This window comes from Carcharodon carcharias, chromosome 7 (assembly GCF_017639515.1).
Source record: "Carcharodon carcharias isolate sCarCar2 chromosome 7, sCarCar2.pri, whole genome shotgun sequence".
Lineage (NCBI taxonomy): Eukaryota > Metazoa > Chordata > Chondrichthyes > Lamniformes > Lamnidae > Carcharodon > Carcharodon carcharias.
In genome coordinates, this window is record NC_054473.1 from 32,111,314 (window position 1) to 32,134,578 (window position 23,265).

Genomic DNA, 23,265 nt, shown 5'->3' on the forward strand with positions numbered 1-23,265 from the left:
ACCCTTCCATGCCAACTCATCTAGTATCCTCTGGCAGTTTTGACTTTCTTCACAGCTTTGACAGCGGACAGTTGTAACAATTCTTTGACAGTTGGACAGTTCCAATATGTTTTTGCATAAAAAATGCAAATCAAGTTCACTTTTAACAATCCCAAAGGGGTACCTTACCTCTCAAAAGGGGTACCCTGGCTATCCAAATGAATCCAACACGTTCAGACCTCCTCTTACCTTTTCTAATCTGCATACTCCTGGTCTCACATTCGTGGCCTATCAAAATCTCACTTCAGTAGAGGCAGCTGGTGACTTATATGGCCCGCTACCTCTTCAAATCTCGCATGTGTGAACCCCAGCCCAACTCCACTCTTGCTCCTGCGAAAAAGGTAAATGCTCGGTGTGGGGGCAGGACCTAGAAATTTTGGCCATTTCTGAGATTTTTGCCATGACAGAGAGCCTCTCGGTTGTGGAGGAGGTCTGGATCTTTCTTTGAGGTCACTACGAGTATTGCTTCACCGCAGACTGCAAACTTTAGGTGTGTGTGAAAGAACGATACATCTAGTTCACTGGAAAGCATATAAGTATTACATGACAATCAGGCTTAAAAAAGGACAGAGGACTTCTGGATCCTGATGCAAAATCCTAAATGTGCGTGAGATTTGCAGGTTGCACTTGCTCCTGTGGAATTACAACACACATAATGCGACATGCCAAATTACTCAAAATGATTACAAAATCAAAAATAAAGTGTGAGTGACAATAAAGGACATTAGTGAACCAGGTAGGTTTTTACTACAATCAGTTTTTTGGCCATCAAACTTTTAATTGAATTCAAATTCTACTATGATAGGATTCAAACCCAGGCCCCCGGAAAATTACCCGGAATCGCTAGATTAGCGTTGATAAAACTACTATGCCACCGCCTCCTCAGACACCTACCTATCTATTGAGATCTAGACTATTGGCTGTAAAAAAAACTTTGCCTTGGGGGCAATGCTACAACAATATTAGTTTCAGTGAGAGTTACACATCCGCTGTGGGGAATGAGAATCGGAGAAACATATTTTATAATCGTGCAGCACCAAGGTTTAATATAAAGAGCTGGGAATTAGGCATGGTGGGGTGGGAGGGGTGCTGTGAAAGAATTTACTTATGTATTAAGCAAATCCTGTAAAGAAGTGGAAGAATGCAACTTTGAGCTATGTATATTAATTAAAATATGCAACAATTTGCATTTTATCTGTTGCAGGAAGTTTGTTTGCTGTCAGCTAATAGGTGAATTTATATCTTACTTTGGCTCCAGTTATTAAAGCGGTGCCAAACCACTGGTGCAAGACAGCCTGAGAGCCGCTGGTACATCTTAACATGTTTGTGGTTATTTCTGGCGTGCCCAGAATCATGAAATGCTGCCCTCGATTACCTATATCACACAATAGTACACTAGCTTGCGTTCTGATAACGTCTCAAATTCACTAAATGGTGCTCCAAGCGACCCTTGGCGTTGAGGCAATTAATCCGGGAGCAGCCCATTGTCTTGTCCGAAGGAAACACTTACGAAGCAGAATGGAGGAGGGAGAAGCGGCGTAAACTCTGGCGTTGCCCCGGTGACGTTTGGATCTGCGCACAATCGGCGTGAGACGGTGCGTGATGAGGAAGCACCCCGGCCGTCAGCTTATTTACAGCAGAGCCTTCACTTTAAGGGCAGAACAACCGAATATGACCTTACAAAGGTGATATTGTAGGAACCAGTATTTAACGCGCAAATTCCTCTGCGCTTGCAGAAGGGGGTCCGCGAGGAGAGGGAAGCTGGACTGAACTCGCAGCTTCTGCCAGCCCTGAGTCTCTCCCTATCCGCTGGAATTTGAAGATCGTCAGGCCCTAAGCGCGGAGTTTCTCTCCTTGTGAGGGTGTTGTGACTGTCAGCGCGCACTGTTGACAGGTACGTGCTAATTCTGCACTTCAAAGTGACTTCAATTTTGAGTAAATCGCTTGTGTTATTTGTTTTAGATTCTGGACGGAAGCGTTCAGCTTGTACACAGGGACTACATTTGCAATTTATTTTGGGACTTGTAGTTTTTGTAGCTTTTTTTTGGTGGGGTGCCTACGTGGGACTGAGAAACAATAACCTTTATTAACTTCTGTGCCTCAGAAGGTAAAAACTTAAGAAATAGGAGCAGGAGTAGGCCACACAGCACTTAGAGTCTGCTCTGCTATTCAGTAAGATGTTGGCTAACCTGATTTTGACCTCAATTCCACTTTCCTATTTGTTCCCCATAATTCAATAATCTACCTATCACAACCTAGAATTTTTCTCCTTCTGCTTTACTATATTAGCCTCCACAGTTCTCGGAGTAGAGAATTACAAAGGTTCAGGACCCCCTAAGAGAAGAGATTCTCCTCATTTCCATTTTAAATAATGAAATTATTCTGAAACTATGCCTCCTAGTTCTAGACCCCCATTCCTCTGCCTTCTCCCATGAGGGGCAATATCCTCTCAACAATCAAGTCCCCTCAGAATTTTTTATGTTTCGACATCATCTCTCATTCTTCTAAACTTCAATGAATAAAGGCCCAAAATGGTCAACAGTTCCTCATTAGACAAGCCTTCATCCCAGGAATCAACCTCAATGCAATATATCTTTGAGAATTATGAAACATCTCCCTAAATGTCTGGAACTCCTTATTTACCGTTTTACACTTTAACCTTTTCCCCCAGTCCACTTTAGCCAACTTCATGCCTTAATAACTACCATTGTTTAAGTTTAAGACCCTAGCTTCAGACTAAGTTTATCACCCTCAAACTAATTGTTTTATTCATTCATGGGATGTGGGGCTTTGCTGGCTGGGCCAGCATTTATTGCCCACTCCTAGTTGCCCTTGAGAAGATGGTGGTGAGCTGTCTTGTTGAATTGCTGCAGTTGATGTGGTGTAGGTACACCCACAGTGCTGTTAGGAAGGGAGTTCCAAGATTTTGATCCAGTGGCATTGAAGGAACAGTGATATATTTCTAAGTCAGGATTGTGAGTGACTTGGAGGAGAACTTGCAGGTGGTGGTGTTCCCATGTATCTGCTGTCCTTGTCCTTCTAGTTAGTACTGGCCGTGGGTTTGGAAGGTGCTGTCTAAAGAGTCCTGATGAATTCCTGCAGTGCATCTTGTAGATGGTACAATACTGCTGCCACTGTGTGTCGGTGGTGGAGGGAGTGAATATTTGTGGATGTGGTGCCAATCAAGCGGGCTGCTTTGTCCTCGATGGTGTCAAGCTTCTTGAGTGTTTTGGAATTGCACTCATCGAGACAAGTGGGGAGTATTCCATCACAATCCTGACTTGTGCCTTGTAGATCATCGACAGGCTTTGGAAAGTCAGGAGGTCAATTACTCACTGCAGGATTCCTAGCCTCTGACCTGCTCTTGTAGCCACGGTATTTATATGGCTAGTTCAGTTCAGTTTTTGGTCAATGGTAACCCCCAGGATGTTGATAGTGGGGGATTCAGTGATGGTAATGCCATTGAACATCAAGGGACAATGGTTGGGTTCTCTTGTTGGAGATGGTCATTGCCTGGTACTTGTGTGGCGCAGATGTTACGTGCCACTTGTCAGCCCAAGCTTGGATATTGTTCAGGTCTTGCTGCATTTGGACATGGATGGCTACAGTATCTGAGGAGTTGTGAATGGTGCTGAACATTGTGCAATCATCAGTGAAGATCCCCACTTCTGACCTCATGATGGAAGGAAGGTCATTGATGAAATGGCTGTAGATTGTTGGGCTGAGGACACTACCCTGGGGAACTCCTGCAGTGATGTCCTGAAGAGGAGATGACTGACTTCCAACAACCACAACCATCTTCCTTCATGCCAGGTATGACTCCAACCAGCGGATAATTTTCCCCCTGATTCCCGTTGACTCCAGTTTTGCTAGGGCTCCTAGATGCCACACTTGGTCAAAAGCGGCCTTGGTGTCAAGGGCAGTCACTCACACCGTACATCGGTAGTTCAGCTCTTTTGTCCATGTTTAAAACAAGGCTGTAATGAGGTCAGAAGCTGAGTTGTCCTGGCAGAACCCAAACTGGACATCAGTGAGTAGATTATTGCTGAGTAAGTGGCGCTTGATAGCACTGTTGATGAGCCTTCCATTACTTTACTGGTGACAGAGAGTAGACTGATAGGGTGGTAATTGGCCGGGTTGGATTTGTTCTGCATTTTATGTACAGGACGAACCTGGGCAATTTTCCACATAGCCAGGTAAATGCCAGTGTTGTAGCTGTACTGGAACAGCTTGGCTAGGGGTGTGGCAAGTTCTGATGCACAAGTCAGAATATTGTCGCGGCCCATAGCATTTGCAGTATCCAGTGCCTTCAGCCATTTCTTGATATCATGTGGAACTAATCGAATTGGCTGAAATCTGGCATATGTGATGCTGGGGACCTCCAGAGGAAGCCAAGTCGGATCATCCACTTGGCACTTCTGGCTGTAGATTGTAGCACATGCTTCAGCCTTATCTTTTGCACTGATGTGCTGGGCTCTCCCATCATTAAGGACGGGGTAATTTGTGGAGCCGCCTCCTCCAGTAAGTTGTTTAATTGTCCACCACCATTCGTGACTGGATGTGGCAGGACTGTAGAGCTTAGATCTGATCGGTTGGTTGTGGGATCGCTTAGCTCTGTCTATCACTTGCTGCTTATGCTGTTTGGCATATAAGTAGTCCTGTGTTATAGCTTCACCAGGTTGACACCTCATTGTTAGGTATGTCTGGTGCTGCTCCTGGCATGCCCTTCTACACTCTCCATTGAACCAGGGTTGATCCCCTGGTTTGATGGTAATGGTAGAATGGGGAATATGCCTGGCCATGAGGTTACAGATTGTGTTTGAGTACAATTCTGCTGCTGCTGATGGCCCACAGCGCCTCATGGATGCCCAGTCTTGAGCTGCTAGATGTGTTCGAAATCTATCCCATTTCACACAATGGTAGTGCCGCACAACACAATGGAGGGTATCCTCACTGTGAAGGCAGGACTTCGTATCCACAATGACTGTGAGGTGGTCACTCCTACTGATACTGTCATGGACAGATGCATCTGCGGCAGGCAGGTTGGTGAGGATGAGGTCAAGTATGTTGTTCCCTCTTGTTGGTTCCCACATCACCTGGTGCGGACCCAGTCTATCAGTTTTGTCCTTTGGGACTCAGCCACCTTGGCCAGTAGTGGTGCTACAGAGCCACTCTTGGTGATGGACTTTGAAGCCACATACCAGAGTATACTCTGTACCCTTGCCACCCTCAGTGCATCCTCCAAGTGGTGTTCAACATGGAGGAGCACTGATTCATCAGCTAAGGGAGGGTGGTACGTGGTAATCAGCAGGAGGTTACTTTGTTTGACCTGACGCCATGAGACTTCATGTGGTCCAGAGTCAATGTTGAGGACTCCCTCCTGACTGTATCCCACTATGCCACCACCTCTGCTGGGTCTTTCCTGCCAGTGGGGCAGGACATACCCAGGGATGGTAATGGTGGTGTCTGGGGCATTATCTATAAGATATGATTCTGTGAGGATGATTATGTCAGGCTGTTGCTTGACTAGTCTGTGAGACAGCTCTCCCAATTTTGGCACCAGCCCCCAGATGTTAGTAAGGAGGTTTTTGCAAGGTCAACAGGGCTGAGATAGCCGTTGTCGTTTCCAGTGCCTAGGTCGACGCCGGGTGGTCCATCCAAAGACTCCTTATTTGAGTCTTTGTCGTGGTTTGATACAAATGAGTAGCTTGCTAGGCCATTTCAGATGGCATTTAAGAGTCAACCACGTTGCTTTGGGCCTGGATTCACATATAGGCCAGACCAGGTGAGGAATGCAGCTTCAAGAGCTTAATGGTGGGCGCTTCTAGGATTACAACCAGGAACAAGAAGGTGGCCCATAGATCCCAGAGCAAGGTCAGTCCAGGGTCTTGGGCAAGGAGGGATTGGACAGTTTAGGGAGGGGCTGGGGAGGTATGTTTTCTAGAGCAGGTGGCTAGGCAGAAAGGGGGTGGAGTACTACAGTCCTACGGGGGGCTGCACCCAGATGTTTGAAGAGATCCTCTCAAAGATAGCACCCTCCTGCGCTTTTGAAGATTTTTTTTTTTAAAAGCAGCTTGCCCACTCCTGCCTGACTGCCCACGCCAACTGTTCAATGGCATGGCAGGATATTATTGGGCACATTTGGCTTGTTAACCAGCTCAATTTACCCCTAATTATTTAAATATGGCAGGCAGGCTGCTGATTGCAATGCTCACCCATCTCCCCACCCCTCCAATCTGCCATTATGGGGTTGAGCTCGGAGGGTGGGTGGGAAGGTGGTGGGGTGGGCACCTGCTGGTAGCAGTGCTGGCACAGGCAGCATCTAAACCTATTAGAGAGCATATATGTGGATGTAAATCACTTTAAACCAATGAAGGAGGAGGTGTAGGTGTGGAGAGTCAGTTTGGTAGAAGTAAGAAAAAGATGTGATGATGGTAGAGATCAGAGTACAAGTGGAATGAATGTATAGTCAATAGTCTGTATTACAGAAGAGATGATAGAAAGTAAGAATAAAACACTTAAAAGTAAAGCAAGAGTGATGAAAAATAAGAACATTAAATTGCGGGTATAACAATGCACAAAGAGCATCCAGAACAAGTATGCTTAGTCAGAAAGTGTGACCAGAGCGTCATCAAACCATTTGTCATGTACTAAGTGGACTAATTTGGTTGCTTTATTTCTTTCAGTTTTCTTATTGGCAGGCAAGTTGGGTTGGTTGTTTTCATAAGTCTTTTGCAGTTTCTCATTAGCAGTTTGCTACCTGTTCACTTAGCTTTTGATGCCACTTCATTTGTGTTTTACATTAATCTAATCGACAAAGTATGAAAATGAAATGATATCAAGCCAGTGAATTAATAAACAATACTAGAGTCACATAATTAAATGAGTAATACAAGAACCACAGAATTACAGAAGTTCTGGCTCTAAATATTAAGTAAATTATAAAGTAAATTATATTGAAGCCATAGAATTAGATAAAGGCAGCCAAAGAATGATTACAAAAGTAGGGAGGTCATGCTGGAATTGTATAGAACCTTGGTGAGGCCACAGCTGAAGTACTGTGTGCAGTTCTGGTCGCCACATTATAGAAAGGATGTGATTGCACTGGAGGGGGTGCAGAGGAGATTTACCGGGATGTTGCCTGTGATGAAACATTTAAGTTATGAAGAGAGGTTGGATAGACTTGGGCTGTTTTCGTTGGAGCAGAGAAGACAGGAGCGACCTGATTGAGGTGTACAAGATTATGAGGGGCATGGAAAGGGTGGATAGGGAGCAGCTGTTCCCCTTAGTTGAAGGGTCAGTCACAAGGGGGCATAAGTTCAAGGTGAGGGGCAGGAGGTTTAGTGGGGGACGTGAGGAAAAACATTTTTGCGCAGAGGGTGGTGATGGTCTGGAATGCACTGCCTGGGAGGGCCTCACATCCTTTAAAAAGCACCGGATGAGCACTTGGCACGTCATAACATTCAATGCTATGGGCCAAGTGCTAGTAACTGGGATTAGGTAGGTAGGTCAGGTGTTTCTCACGTGTCAGTGCAGACTCGATGGGTTGAAGGGCCTCTTCTGCACTGTGATTCTGTGAATTAAATAATTTTGGGGGGACCAGAATTTAATTATATGTGTAATATCAGAATCCACAGAATTTAATCAATAACAAGGCTGAACCATTTGCAGTTATCTTCAGCCATAAATGGCAAATGCATGATCCATCTTGGCCTCCTCCTGAGGTTCCCAGCATCACAGATGCCAGTCTCCAGCCAATTTCAAGAAGTGGCTGAAGACATTGGATACTGCAAAGGCTATGGGTCCTGACAACATTCCAGCAATAGTACTGAAGACTTGTGCTCCAGAACTTGCCACACCCCTAACCAGGATGTTCCAGCTAGAACACTGGCATCTACCCGGCTATGTGGAAAATTGCCCAAATATGTCCTGCCCAGAAAAGGCAGGACAAATCTAACCCAGCCAATTATTGCTTCATCAGTCTACTCAGTCATCAGCAAAGTGATGGCAAGTGTTGTCGTCCATGCTATTAAACAGCATTTACTCAGCAATAACCTACTCATTTTGCCCAGTTTGGGTTCTGCAAGGGCCACTCAGCTCCTGACAATATAGCCTTGTTCAAATATGGACAAAAGAGCTGAATTCCAGAGGTGAGATGGGAGTGTCTGTCCTTGACATCAAGGCAGCATTTGAGCAAGTATGGCATCAAGGAACCCTAGCAAAACTGGAGTCAATGGGAATCGAGAGGAAAGCTCTCCACTGGATGGAGTCATACATAGCACATAGGAAGACAGTTGTGATTTTGGAGGCCAGTCATCTCAGTTCCGGACATTGCTGCAGGAGTTCCGCAGGGTAGCGTCCTCGGCCCATCTTCAGCTTTTTCCTGAATGGCCTTGCTTCCATCGTAAGGTCCGAAGTATGGATGTTTGCAGATGATTGCACAGTGTTCAGCATCGTTTGTGACTCCTCCGATACTGCAGCAGTTTGTGTCCATATGCAACAAGACCTGAACAACATTGAGGCTTGGTCTGATAAGTGGCAAATAACATTTGTGCCATGCAAGTACCAGGCAATGATCATCTCCAACAACAGAGACTCTAACCATCTCCCCTTGACATTCATTGGCTCCTTTGACAGCACCTTCCAGACCCGCGACCTCTATCACCTGGAAGGACAAGTGCAGCAGATGCTTGGGAACAGCACCACCTGCAAGTTCCCCTCCAAGTCACGCATCATCCTGACTTGGAACTATATCAATGTTCCTTCACTGTCATTGGATCAAAATCCTAGAAATCCCTTCCTAGCAGCACTGCGGTCCATGAGTTCCTATGACACATGGACTGCAATGGTTCCAGACGGCAGCACACCACCACCTTCTCTAGGGCAATAAATGCTGGCCTAGCCATCAATGCCCATATTCCAAGAACAAATATTTTAAAAATGGTGTCATTAACAACCTAATTGGGACTTATCTCCATTGCCCATTATACTACACAGGTGATAAAAGCCAAATACTGCAATCTGAAATAAAAACAGAAAATGCTGGAAAAACTCAGCAGGTCTAACAGCATCTGTGGAGAGAAAGACAGAGTTAATGTTTCAAGTCTGTATCTCTCTTCTTCAGACCTGCTGAGTTTTTCCAGCATTTTCTGTTTTTACACTACACAGGTGTTTTGCTACCTATCTCCAAACATCTGAATTATTTTACGATTTTCATAGAATGATGGACACAAGCATGGATTTCAAACTAGTAAATAACTCAGATGTTTCTACAATAATTTAATAGCTGTAGATCGCTGATCCTGATGTATGTTACGTGAGATAAAACTGCATATCCTCTAAATTCTTTGGAAGCAATGCAACATTTCTTAAGTATGTTCTGTATAATGCATGCTAACACGTGTTTCATGAGGCACATTTGTGTAACACTTCATGTTATCTTTCTCTATTATTCTTAAAGATGCACTTATTCTATTTCAGCCTTGATTTACATTCTTAGGAGTTTTAGTATATCATGGTTAAGTAAATTAAAACAAACCAAACAACTGATGAACTCCAAGCAAGCTGTAAATGTAGAAAAGCTCAATCTTTTAAGGAATTTTTTCCATCTCCTTACCGGGTTCTAGACTCCCTCTAACTATTAATTGACCTGTCAGTTAAACAAAGCTGGGGTTTTGTTTTCCTGTCTGACATCCTAAGTGGAATTGTTAATCATGTCAATTGTGCATAGCAACAAATGCTTTCTGGTCTTAACAGGACATCTACCAATATTGTATTTGCATAGTGTAATGTATCTGTCCATTGCAAAGCAGTGCATGCTCTGGCACTGTTTACACTAGTTGGTGAGCAGTGAACAGAACAGTGAGGCTGATAAACAGTTGAGTTTGGCATTAATAAGCAGCCAGTAAGGGTTGGAAAGTGATTAAGACTCTTTGAGCAGGGGCTAAGAGAGGGAGATATCTTAGTGTATGGAGTGAGAAAGGAAAAGCTTGTCGCGAGATTAAGGTTGAGGGATACAGGAAAGAGAAATTATTAGAAATTGTTCGTATGAAAGGACACTGCAGGGAACAGGAAGGACTGTTGCTGGGCTATACATAATGAGGGATAGAAAGACCTGAGAAAGATGGTGGTTAGTGAAAGGACAGATGTACCGATATAACCACAGAAGCACAAGAGCAAGAGCAGTGTGTGCGTGTGTTATATAACCTTGCATTTTCATAGCCTTCAATAACCTCAGGAGATTGCAAAGTGCTTCATAGCCAATTAATTGCTTCTGAGGTGTCATCCACTGTAGCAAATGCTGCAGCCAATTTTCCGTTTGTTTTTTGTTACTCCTTGGGGATCGTATTGGGGACAGGGGCTGGTGGGAAAGGGAAAGTGGAGATCTATTTAGCCTCAATAGTTGAGCCATCATGATGAGCTAGGCTTGATGGGCCAGCTGGTCTTCTCCTGCCTGTCACTTTTTTGTATGTTTGTATTTGCATCCAGCAAAATCCCACAAACAGTGTTAATATAGTCATTGAGTAGATGATCTGTTTTTCGGTTTTGTAAAGGGTGAATGTATGCCAGGACACAGAGGTCGTGGGATCTTTTAATCATGTGAGAGGGCACACTGTCTTGTTTAAAATCTTATTTAAAAAAGTATTACAGTGGGAAAGAAGCAGGGAGGCACAGTACTTATTTCTAATGTGAAAAATGCAGCAAAAGATCAACAGGCCACTTAACATAGTTTTGTTAAATTGTGGAAAGATTGTAGGAATTTTTGAGGGAATGTTAATTATTATGTCTTCTCCAGGACTGATAGCCGAAAAGAACATGTAAGAAAGAAGATGTCAGATCAAGAAAGCAGAAAGAAAGACCACCTGTAAGTTGCAGATACTATTTTTCAGTGTATTGAGCTATATCTGTAATTATATCATATTTCAATAGGATATGAATGAGGCTAAATGTGATATTCATTAATTCATACTGTCTTTGCTACATTACATTAAATAGCAACACCAATGCCTATTCAATATATCTTTGCTTTGAGTTCCAGTTGCAGTGCCCTATCCATAGCAGTGGCATGGGCGCAATATTTGACCACTGTGTCTCCAGACTTTAATTGGAGAGGGAGGGATTGGCCTAATTTTGTACTCCTATTTTGCTGTTTAATAATTATGCACGTTTGTGGATAGCAGATCAGAATAGGAGGGCATTTATTGACTTTAATAAGAGTACACCCAAGGATCTATCTATCCAATCTTGTTTTATACCTGTTTTCCTTGGAGAAAAGAAGGCTGAGAGGAGACTTGATGAAGGCATTCAAGAGCCTGAGGGGTATGGACAGGTAAATAGTGAGAAACTGTTCCCTCTCAAGAGTACATCAAGAACTAGAGAGCACAGATTCAAAACAATGGACAAAAGGAGTAAAAGTGATGTGAAGAAATATTTTTTTCACCCAGAGGGTGGTTGGAGTCTGGAACAAGCTTCCTGAAAGGGTGGTGGAGGCAGGTTCGATCGAGGTATTCACAAGGGAATTGGATTGTAACCTGAAAAGATAGAATGTGCAAGGTTATGGGGATAAGGCAAGGAAGTGGGATTAGGTAGATTGCTCTTTCAGCAAGCCAGTGCAGACTTAATGGGCCGAATGGCCTCTTCCTGCATTGTAAAGATGCTGTGATTTTGATTCTATGATTTTATTAAAATTCTTTAAATGTTTGTTGTTCATTTGAAGGCTACATAATACCACCCTGTACATTGATCTTCTATCAACGCAATGGCCTATAGTGTATTCTCCTGACTATAACATCTCATTCCTGGGCCTGGAAAAGCTTCATCCTTTTGATTCGGGAAAGTGGGGGAAAATTGTCCACTTTTTGAAAGGTATGTCTTTTTTTTAAAAAAAGAGGTTTTTTTTACCTGTTTGATTATTTGAATGTTTACAGGTCAAAGAAGTTTTAATTAACCACTATGCTCATAAATGGTATTTTCTTGTCTAATTGTTTTGCAGAAATGATGCTTATATGTTCAGAGCTTAGGGAATTCGATGTTCATGAACTTGAGTATCTATTGTTCTCAAATCCTGGAGAAAAAAGTGTGATGTTTAATATCTTGCTAGGGGTAATTTTAAGAAAATTTTTGGTAAAAACAGTAGTTTGAAAATATAGCTGCCTTTGCGAATCATGACATTTTATTTCTCTTGTATTTGCTCACTTTTAGAAGAGAAGATGATAAATGATGAGACCATTGTTAAAGCCCGAGAAGCGCAGGAAGATGACTTGTTAGTAGTACACTCAAGGCGGTACCTCAATAAACTCAAGGTGATTTGTTTTCTTCTTGATCCTCAACTCTGGATAGATGTAAATCTATTCATTGAATTAATCTGAAGCAATCAATACCCAGTTCATTAAATCATATGTTTATCATCTGCCAAAATCTTTAAGCAACTGAGACAAACTATTAGGTTACATCAGTAGAGAGGTTAAATATTTATGAAGATCAAAATCTTTTTAAAAGGTGTCCTTTTGTGTTCAGTTTTTATTCTGCTTTATTGTTTACAGGATTGCAGGAGAATCTGGATTCTGAAAAATAAAACCTACTGGAGTGAAAACTCTTAGAGCGGAATCGTCCCAGATTTTCACTAAGCATAGTAGTGGGCATGAAAAATGACGTTTTACCTGTCGGCTGCAATGGCGGATTTTCACGCCACATTGTCCCCTTCCCGGCATGTCCCGCCTGATTAATAATGCATTCACAGGAAACACATTGGATCACTGGCAGGCAGGTTTGGATTTGTCTGCCACGCTGTAACCTCACTGCTTCCTTGTTCCAGGGGCCATTTTTAAAGTGCACCAGAGTGCAGCCTACTTCATGTCTATAGATCAGGACTGCTCCAGGCCACAGATGACTCCAAAAGCAAAGGTGGTGGCAGCCCTCTCTCTGGGGCGCATGCTGCATGCAGTGGAAGGCTGCCACAAAGCCCTCCACCCCCACATTGGCAGCAGGAGGTCCACCAGCGTCACCAATCCGGCCCGGGAGGCAATGGCAGCAGTGGTTAGTGCCAGCGGAGCACAGAGGGTCTCAGCCATCCAGTGCAGGAAGAGGATGAATGCTCTCATCTGTTGCGCCAGGGTAAGTAACTCACTCCCAAACCCATCATATATTCACAGGGCTCTCACACCTCAAGGGACAACACCACTAACTCTCACACACACCCACACATTACTATCAGGCTGATGTCCTCTGGAGCTCGCATCCTCATTGCATCCATGGCTTCACTCACCACGCGTCCCACGCAGTGGCCTGTGTCCTGCGCACACTATACCCATCTGTTTTCATGCACGAGAAGCTGGATCTCAACAAGAGGGAGAGGTCCCAGACTGGGGTGGAGTGGCTGACATTAGGCCCCTCACTCACTTTGAGGAGTGTGCCATTGCGCTGACTCGCGAGGACACGGACTGTGCCTGCGGTGATGGTGAGGTCGGAGGCGAACACCCACGTGAGGATCCTGCACCACATCGCTCTCTCAACGCAACTGTGAGTGCTCTCTCTCCTGTTTTTGTCTCTGCTGCCATGCACTAATTATCTCTAACACAAAAATAAAAATACCTGGAAAAACTCAGCAGGTCTGGCAGCATCTGCAGAGAGGAACACAGTTAAATGTTTCGAGTCCGTATGACTCTTCAACAGAACTAAGTAAAAATAGAGGAGAGGTGAAATTGAAGCCGGTTTAAGTGGGGGGTGGGGGTGGGGGTGGCGGGGGGGTGGTGGTGGTGGTGGTGGTGGTGGTGGTGGGTGGGCAGGCAGGTAGAGCCGGATAAAGGGCCAGTGATAGGTGGAGATAACCAAAAGATATCACCTCTCTTCTATTTTTACTTAGTTCTGTTGAAGAGTCATACGGACTCGAAACATTAACTGTGTCCCTCTCCGCCGATGCTGCCAGACCTGCTGAGTTTTTCCAGGTATTTTTATTTTTGTTTTGGATTTCCAGCATCCGCAGTTTTTTGCTTTTATCTTAGTGACTAATTATCTCTACTTTGGTTCTAAGGGAGCTCTGCCAAGTGACTGATGCTGTCAGCTAGCCAGTCCCTCAGCTGCATCCATGTCCTCACACCCAGCCCAGAGGAAACCTCTTCCATTGAAAAGCTGAAAATAAACAGCCTGGAAGACCTGTCATAGCACTTGGTCACACCCTCCACTAGCTCAGAGACACACATCTCGAAGGGACCTAGGTATAGAATAGGCTCAGGTTCACAATCTGCTGGTCACTGCAGACACGAGTCCGCAGCAGGAGAAGGCAGGTTCAGCCGAGCTCCTTGAAACCCAGACTGCTGGGGAAAAGGCATCTGTGAGGTTCAGGTCAGATGATGAGCCTCTTGATTCGGCCTTCCAGCTCATTGTGGAGAGTTAGCAGAAAGCGGGGGAATATCATGCAGAGCTGATGAACCTTCAACAGAGTGGCGCACACATTGGAGGAGTGCGTCTACCTGCTCTCTGATGAAGTGGTGCCCATGTGTGAATGCATGGAGTCTCCATGGGAAGGATGGCAGACGCCACGGAGACCATGGTCCAGCAGAATGCTCAGATGCAGTGCTCTCCATCATGGTATCCGTGAGTGAGTTCCTGCAATGGCAATGTGAGGAATAAATTGGGTACCTCAATATCCCTCCAGGTGCTCCTTCCTCTCACAGAGTCAGGCTGGGGCCCTTGGACACCTGAAGGGAGGAGGAGCGGCAGCTGGACACCCCTGGGTCATCCAGTCAGGAATCTCAGGCTGTCCGCTCCCTCCGAGGCCCCTTTGCCTGTGACCCCTCAACCTCGTTCTCTCTCAATTCAGAGGGAGCAGCTGACCCCACAGAAAGACAACCAGAGCAAGCCGGGGCCCTCAAGGCTTCAGCTCTCCAGAGGATCAATGCCGAAGCCATCAGAGGCAACAGGGCCAATCATTGCACAGGCTGTCTCCATCCCTCCTGCAGATGTCAGGGCAGCACCTAGAAAAAGTGGTAGGCCTAGAAAAGTTTAGAAATTCTGACCACAAGTGGTTGCACAGGTGAACACATTTTGCCACTTTTTTATAATCTGAATATATTCACTTTGTGAAAAACGTGTAATGTTTTCTTTCAGCTTCATTTCTCAGCTTCGTGTGTCCTCCCCCTGCATCCGTAAATCCGTAACCCCCCCCCCCACCCCACTAGCAGTTCAGCTGCACGCAGCTGAATACGAGTGATTCTGGAGGGGGTGTGTGTGTGTGTGTGTGGTAGGGCCTTTCGGAGCCTCATGGACGCCCTCTCCCACACACGTGGAGCCTTCATCCATCACACTCATCTCCCTGTCCCAAGCATTTTAATGCTGGCTGCTGGAGTTCTCGTTTTCAGTTTTCCATCTGAGCTGACCTGCATCTCCGCCCAACCACTGGTTGCACTCCCATGCAGCACCTATTCCCGTCTAACACGAGACTCTGCTCACTTTCGATTTGCACCGCATGGTAGTCGCTAAGTTTTTGATTAGCTCCCCTGTCCTTTCCCCCCTCCCTAGTCACCCATGTCCTTTTCCCCATCACAGTCAAACCCCCGGTATCACCTTCCACCTCCCCATCGTTGCCCTACAGCCCGAACCCTTGTCACTCCAGGATGTCTAGGTGAATGTGCACGTTCCCTGCCTTCCAGAAAATTCCACCCCCAGCCGCATTGACCTCGCTGACCACCTCCTTCCCAGCCCCCAGGATCTGTGTTTGCCTCCATGTCCCTACCAATCACTTGTCACCCCTTCTGCTTGTACTAACACACCCTCACCCACCCACCCTGCCGGCTCCCTCTGCCCCCTCTCACATTCACCATTCCATCCTATCTCGTCCACCCTAAGTTCGCTCTCCAAGAGGCTCACATTGTCTTCACGTGCTTCTCCCTTGCACATTCACCTGGACACTCCACCCCTACCCGTTCTCCATCCTCCTCCTCATCCCCCAAGCCCTTGGCGAAGTCCATGAAGTTCCGAAGCCTCACCGAAGTTGACGCTGTTGTGTGGAGACCTCCTACCTTCCAAGAGCTGCTTCGCGGCAGAGCCATGTGCATGAGGATCCATCCAACATGTGATGCATGTGTTCCTCCAGGGTCCGGTAGCTATAGAGCTCCAGCATCATCATCTGCTCAGAAGTTTGTGATCTGAGCAAGGCCATAAAAGTAAGTCCCGCCTTCTGGAGGTCACGCTTGTCCAGATGTTGTCCAGAGCTGGTGTGTTTTCCCGCTGGCATAAGAGTAAATAGGGTGTGAGGGGATGATTCTGGTTTGGCCTTTGCATCCCATTAGCGGGATACAAATCGGGTTCACACTGGCCTCCTTTGGGTTTCAAGATCCGCCATGGCAGACACCATTGGCTGATCCCGCTGAGATTTAACGCTGGCATGAAACTGACTTCTGCCCCTCCTGCTGACTTCTTCCCCCTGCCCGCCCGCCATGACGCCCGCTGCCAACAGGAGCGGAAAATTCCGGCGTTACTGTTGGTCAGTATTGTCTTCAATCCAAAAACAGAATCAATTTTGTATTTTTATTTTGTAATCTAATAGACGCTTTGCAGAAAATTGAAATTTTCTGGAAAGAAGAAGTTAATATTGATTGCTTGGTTCTGCTTCTTGAAACCTTTTTAAAATAAATATCATTCTTCCCCATTTTTGCTATCAGATTTTAATTAATACCTTCCATTTGTCTTGTACTGAGTAATAAATCAAACATTATTGGGCTGAATGAAAGTAATAAGCAACAAAATTGCATTTGAATTGGTCAGCGCTATATTTCAGACATAAAGTTATTCTCTATAGTTATATTTTATTTAGTTAAAAGGTCAGATTTATTTTGAATGCACACATTATAACATATGGATTGTGGACTCATTCTGGTGATAATGTGATGCTTTTTCTGATCTCTTTGAAAAGGTGGTTTGTCGGGATTGTGTGGTATGAATATGCTTCCTGTTCTGAAAAAAAAAGGAACCGTTCTATTTTAAATTTGATAGTGTGAATCACATTTAGCATGTGACTTATTAGGGTACTGGTCCTTAAATTTTAAGCTATGTTTTGTATGACCTACTCAGGTAGGAGCATAATGAGAGACCCACCCAGCCCTTGTGATCTGTTGCTGCTTTCTGGTCAACTGCAACTGCTACTCTCTACCTGCTGCTAATACTTCTGTCATTGGTCCCCCACCCAAAGTCACTTCACTTCAATTTCTTTGCACACGCCATGAGCACTGCAAGAAATGTGTGAGGGGGAGGGGAAAGGAAGTTTATTGCTGAGACAAAAGTCAAAGTAAAATAATGCAGGTAAATGGAAGACTAAAGTAGCGGAGAGAAGGGATGAAAGGAAAATAGAGTAGGGAGAGAAAGGAGAGCGTGAGAAACCATGGGAAAGAGGACGATGAAAAAGGATAAGCATAAACAAAAGTAGGAAAGAGACCATGAGGAAAATATTGGAGACAAAGACAGAATGAAAGGTAGAAAAGCAAAAGGAGTTTTTTTTTTAATTTGCAGATTTGCTTGCAGTATTGACAGCATGTAGGGGCTAAAACACTGGAAAAGTTATGGTTGGGCCTCATTGCCTGGTGTGCAACAGTTTCAGAACCATTGAACTTTGGAACAGTCAGTTAACTGCAATGTATTTTGGCACAAGGCTATTCAGTTCTGTAACATAGTCCTTAATAAACTGAATTTCAGAGTCTTAACCATTTTACTTGAAGCTGTCCCACTTAGATCATTAGCTTTTCACAAAGCAATTCCATGGCTACAAGTTAATTTACTATCTTGGAGCAAATGCCCTATACTGTATAATTTGTAGAGTGCACTTGTGCGGGTTGCATGTTGTGTGTGATACATGGCAGACAAACTGGAACAGGTTTAGTGGGCAGAACAAATCATTTCCTGCCTTGATTTTTTTTTCAAGCCAGAAATAAGGTCGGTTTATCTTGTATTAAAACTGATTATCAGAACCTATATTTTAGTTGATTTATACTGACAATGGAAGGTTGACTCTAGTTAGGATGCAGTTGCTTTAATTGTAAATTATTAATATAATTGGGGACATTGGCTGCTGATAGAATCTATCATTAATTTACTTAGAAATGGAGCAAAAATGAAATGCACATATAAGAATGGAAGACTATTTTCGATAATTTTGCAGCATTTATATATCTTAGGCCAGCATAGACTAGCTGCAAAACATAAAACTGACCATAAAACTGCAAAATATAAAATTTCTCCATTTAAATAAGATATAATTTACTCTCTTTTTTAAAAAAGAAACCTCTGCATTCCATCCTGTCTTGAAGGGGCTGATTCATGTCGTGATATAGTTCTTCTTGCTCAAGTGTCAATTTCATGTATGTGAGGACAGGTGATGAAGGTACAGAGGCAATTTGATCATTGGAAAAACACACCTATACCCATTTCTGTCTTTGCTTGATGTCTACTTATTTTCCCTGAGTCAGATTTTGTGGGCCCCAGAGCTTGGTTGTCTCAAGACTGATACTCCTGTGCAGTACTAACAGTAAAAGCCAGAGAATCACTTGCAGTGGCTTCTCTTCCAGCTCCTGAGTCTTAACTTCTGGCATCCCCAAGAATACAGCTCTGGTCTTCTCCTATTTCTCATCTGCATGCTGCCCCTTGGCAACATCATCTGAAGGTACAGCATTAATTTTCATGCATACGCTAAAGACATTTTGCTCTACCTCACCATGACCGCTCTCAAATCCTCCTCGTTGCTAAATTATTTGGCTGCTTATTCAATATCCAGTACCAGATGAGCAGAAGATTCCTCCAATTAAATATTGGGAAGACGGCAGCCATTGTTTTTGGTCCTTGTTCCAAATTCCATTCCCTAACTATTAACCCATCCCTCTTGCTGGCAACAGTCTGAGGTTAAGCCACTTTGTTTGCAGCCTTGGTGTCACATTTGGCCTGGAGGTGGCAGGAATGAGGTCAGAAGCTCACCACTAAGACTGCCTATTTTCACCTCCAGAACTTTGCCTGTCCCAGCTCATCTGTTGCTGAAACCCTAATGCCTTTGTCACCTCCAGACTTGGCTATTACAAAGTACTGCTGGCTGGTCTCCCACATTCTATCCTCCATAAACTTGAGATTGTCCACAACTCTGCTGCCTGTTTCTTAACTCGCAGCAAATCTTGTTCCTCCGTCGCCCCTATGTTTGCTGGCGTATATTTGTTCCTGGTTAAGCAGCGCCTTGATATTAAAATTCTCATCCTTGTTTTCAAATCCCTCTAGAGCATTCACCCTCCTGATCCCCGTAATCTCCTCCAGCACTCCTCTAATTCTGGCCTCTTTTGTAGCCCCAATTATAATTGCCCCACCATTGGTGGCCATGCTTCAGTTGCCACGGCCCCAAGCTCTGGAATACTTTCCCTATATCTCTCCACCTCTCTGCTTCGCTTTCCTCCTTTAAGAATTTTCTTAAAATCTACCTCTTTGCCCAAGCTTTTCGTCATCTAATCTAATATCTCCTTATGTGGTTTGGAATTGTCATACTTGGTTCTATAATGTTCCTGTGAAGTCCTTTTGAGATGTTTCATTATGTTAAAGGTGTGAAATACTAGCAAATGTAAGTTGTCTATACTTCATTTGTTAAATATCCAGCCCTCTTGGTGAAGAGGTTTTAGTTTTGTTGTTTAGATTAACTTTAAAGCTCCTCATAAGAGCAGGGCGTTCTCCCAGTATCCTGACCAATATTGCTTCCACAGTTGCTGTAATGAAAAGTAGATTAAGTGGTCATTCATTTCATTGCTTTTTAAGGGATTATCAGTCATGTTCTCCTTCAATGTAATTCCTGTGAAATATGACAGGACGTACTGGACAGCTGTCCAGTGCGGGCAATGGATGACTGTGCCCCAGTTACCTAGAAAGACACAAGCCAGTTACAGCACCCCTATCATTGTTTGTAGTTAAGATCAGGAAACACAATACAAGTAGGGGTTTAAACCTAGGATTTATTGGCCTGTGTATCACTTTGGCACATTTGCATGTTTGGCCAGTGCTTACCAGTGAGCCACCAGAAAAGACCATTTTGCTAAGTTTTTGTTTTCCTTGTGTGATGAAAAGAATAAAATAATACTTCATTGCAATAATTATTTCTTCATAAAGCATATTATTGTGAATGGAAAAAAAACAGTATAGAATTATAGAAATTTTGCACACAGGAAAAGCCCACTTGTCCGTTGTGTCTGCACCGGCCAAAAAAATGAGCCACCCAGTCTAATCCCACTTTCCAACATTTGGCCCATAGCTCTGCAGGTTACAACACTTGAGGTGCATATCCAGACACCTTTTTAAATGAGTTGAGGGTTTCTGCCTCCACTACCCTTTCAGGCAATGAGTTCCAAACCCCTACAACCGTCTGGGTGAAAAAATCTTTCCTCATCACCACTCTAATCTTTCTCCCTAACACTTTAAATCTAGGCCCCCTAGTCACTGAACTCTTTGCTAAGGTAAATATGCCCTTCCCATCCACTCTATCTAGGCTCCTCACAACCTTGTACACCTCAATCAAATTTCCCCTCAGACTCCTCTATTCCAAGGAGAACAACCCCAGCCTATCCAATCTTTCCTCAAAGCTGCAATTTTCTTGTCCTGGCAACACCCTCATAAATCTCCTCTGTACCCTCTCCAATGCAATTACATCCTTTCTGTAATGAGGTGACCAGAACTTGACAAAGTACCCAAGTTGTGGCCTAACTAGTATTTCATATAGTTCTAGATAACATCCCTGCCCATATATTCTGTGCCTTGGCTAATAAGGAAAAGGATTTCATATGCCTTAATCACCTTATCATCCTGTCCTGCTACCTTCAGGGATCTGTGGGCATTCACTCCAAGGCCCCTCGCTTCCACTGCCCTTCTCAGTACCCGCCCATTTATTGTGTAATCCCTTGCCGTGTTTGACCTTCCCAAGCTGCTGTACTGTACAATGCTTTAACGTCAAGTGTAACGTTGAACATGCTTCTGCTGAGAGTAGTGACCAAATGTTAATAGCTTGTGGTTTCCATTTTCTGCACAATCATTGTTCTGGGTGCAAATTGCACCCAAGATTTTGCTAGTTTTGGGAAGTGTTTATTTTCTCATGTTTCTGCTCAGTCGTTTGCATAATATCAAACTTCAGATTTTCCATGACCAGTGCAGTTGGGCAGTGACTTGGAGAGCTTTTTAATGTTTTTTTGCTTTTAAAAATATTCCTTGATATGTTTAAGGGTGAGAACATGGTGCAGTTTGATTAATGCTGCAGTAAATGAATTTATCACACAAAAATAAGCATCTTAATTAGTGTTTAGTCCACCACCCGTGAATAACCTGATTTTTAAATAATTTGTTCACTGAACCCTCTTTTGTACTTAATGAATTAAATGTCTTTAGGTTCCAGTTAGTATGATTGTATTTTGCCTCACGTCTTTGAACCTTCATTCTGTTTTTTATAGACTGTGTCTCATGTGATTTGTGCTGCTGGAAAAAATGTTAAAATGCCAGTTGCTGATTTATTTTTACTGATTAGTTAAATTGAAACCTGGCTTGGCAATAGAAAAGGAAATGATGATTGATAAATGGAAAAGAACTTGCCTGACAGAGACTAGTGGAGTTATGCATAAATCATATGAAATGAAGGACAGCATTTCTGTTGGTATTGTAAAATTTGCTAAAATCACCAAGCAATCAGCAAGTCTCATATTGGACCATAAAAAGGGATTTTGGTGCAACATTGACCTATTCACAGAAAGGGAGTGATTTTCATGTTGCTACTGCCCTGTTGTGGCCGAACTAATGTTTCATATCGTTCCAGCATAACTTCCCTGCTCATATTCTATGCCTTGGCTAATAAGGGAAAGAATTTCAAATGCCTCAATCAACAGCTCAAAAATGGGCTGGTAGCAGAATCAGAATTCCTGGACTTGCTGAAATGTCAGCTTGCCAGTGAGTTTACGTCCATGTTGATTTTTGGGTGGACCTCCAGCCAGCCACAGCTCCTGCACAAAATGTGGGTGGCTCATACTTTTGCAAATTGACTGTAAATAGGAGTCAAGTGAGGCATTTGCGACCGTCATGGCTGTTTTTCGTCTGTGCCTCATTGCTATCACCATTCACTACTCCTGCCTGTCAGCAATGAATGGGTGAACAAGTTGGGCAGGTGACCATTTCCATGATATTTATTTATAAGCATCCCTGGCTGCTTTCAAGTAAAGCTTCAGAAAATTTTGAGATGTTGCGTTGGCAATCGTAAAGAGTTCATCTTAGAATATTTCAGAGCACTTGTGTAGTTGCTGTGGTGCGGTCTAAGCTGTCAAAATACTTCTAACTTGACGCTTTTTTATTCATGGATGTCCTCCAATGGCTCTCACTCCGGCAGGAGGAGAAATAGCAAATAATCGAGGCAAATATGTCTTCATCAGCTACAGCCCTAATAGAATGAGATGTGCTCCAAAAATTCTTGCCATGGGAACAGAGTTGTCCTCTCCAGCAGTAAGACATGCAATCAATTGTCCCAACTTGTTATGTGTTATTGTTATCAGTCAAGTTGCAGTCAAGATCACTGAATCTTTTGCCTCCCTGCTTCCGGCACTTTCAAGGCTTCCATAGGGAATATCAAAGTCAGTAATGTTGCATTAAGCAAGTGATTGATGCTTTGTTTGCCAGGTGACAAAGTTAGTCATTTTCACAATGGACATCCAGAAGTAGCAAGATAGGGTTGAAGGGTTTTGAGCAGATTGCTAGAGCTCCCTAAGGTTAGGTGTTACTAGCTGCACCCTGGTCACCCCATGGCCATCTTCACATGACCCCATAGACTAGTGATGGCTTCCACTCCATTGATGTGTAACTGGGGTGTGATCACTAACAGTAGATCATGTAGGTCTGTGCCTTGACACTTATGTTTTGCCAATCTTTCCTCCTGCATATTAAATCAGACGTTGACTGCTAGGAGACAGAAACTATCTCCTACTTGCTTGGCTCACAACTTCTTAGAAACACGGTTTGATACGTTGAGTTAACTTGAGCCCTTGCCAAGTAGACCATTGGATTCCTCAACCAACAGCCGTGGAACACTCTTTTGCTGTATTTGCGGTGCCAACAAGGCATGGAATGACCATTGTAGGAAGGCTGTCAGCTTGATGAGGGAGAGGACATAGATATGTAGAAGATGGCAAGGAAGTTTCAACTTCTGATGCACAGAAACCATCCTTTTTAAGGACTATGGCCCTAAAG

The 23,265-nt window shown here is 43.9% G+C and overlaps 1 protein-coding gene across 1 annotated transcript in view; it reads left to right on the forward strand.

The window, feature by feature from the left end:
* Nucleotides 1-1,512: 1,512 nt before the first annotated feature.
* hdac11 (histone deacetylase 11) overlaps nucleotides 1,513-23,265 on the forward strand; it is a 118,145-nt gene continuing 96,392 nt past the window's right edge. The window contains exons 1-4 of the mRNA XM_041191117.1: nucleotides 1,513-1,933; nucleotides 10,835-10,903; nucleotides 11,756-11,904; nucleotides 12,241-12,341. Coding sequence (XP_041047051.1) covers nucleotides 10,869-10,903; nucleotides 11,756-11,904; nucleotides 12,241-12,341 — 285 coding nt within the window. The 5' untranslated portion in view covers nucleotides 1,513-1,933; nucleotides 10,835-10,868. The remainder of the gene's footprint in view (nucleotides 1,934-10,834; nucleotides 10,904-11,755; nucleotides 11,905-12,240; nucleotides 12,342-23,265) is intronic.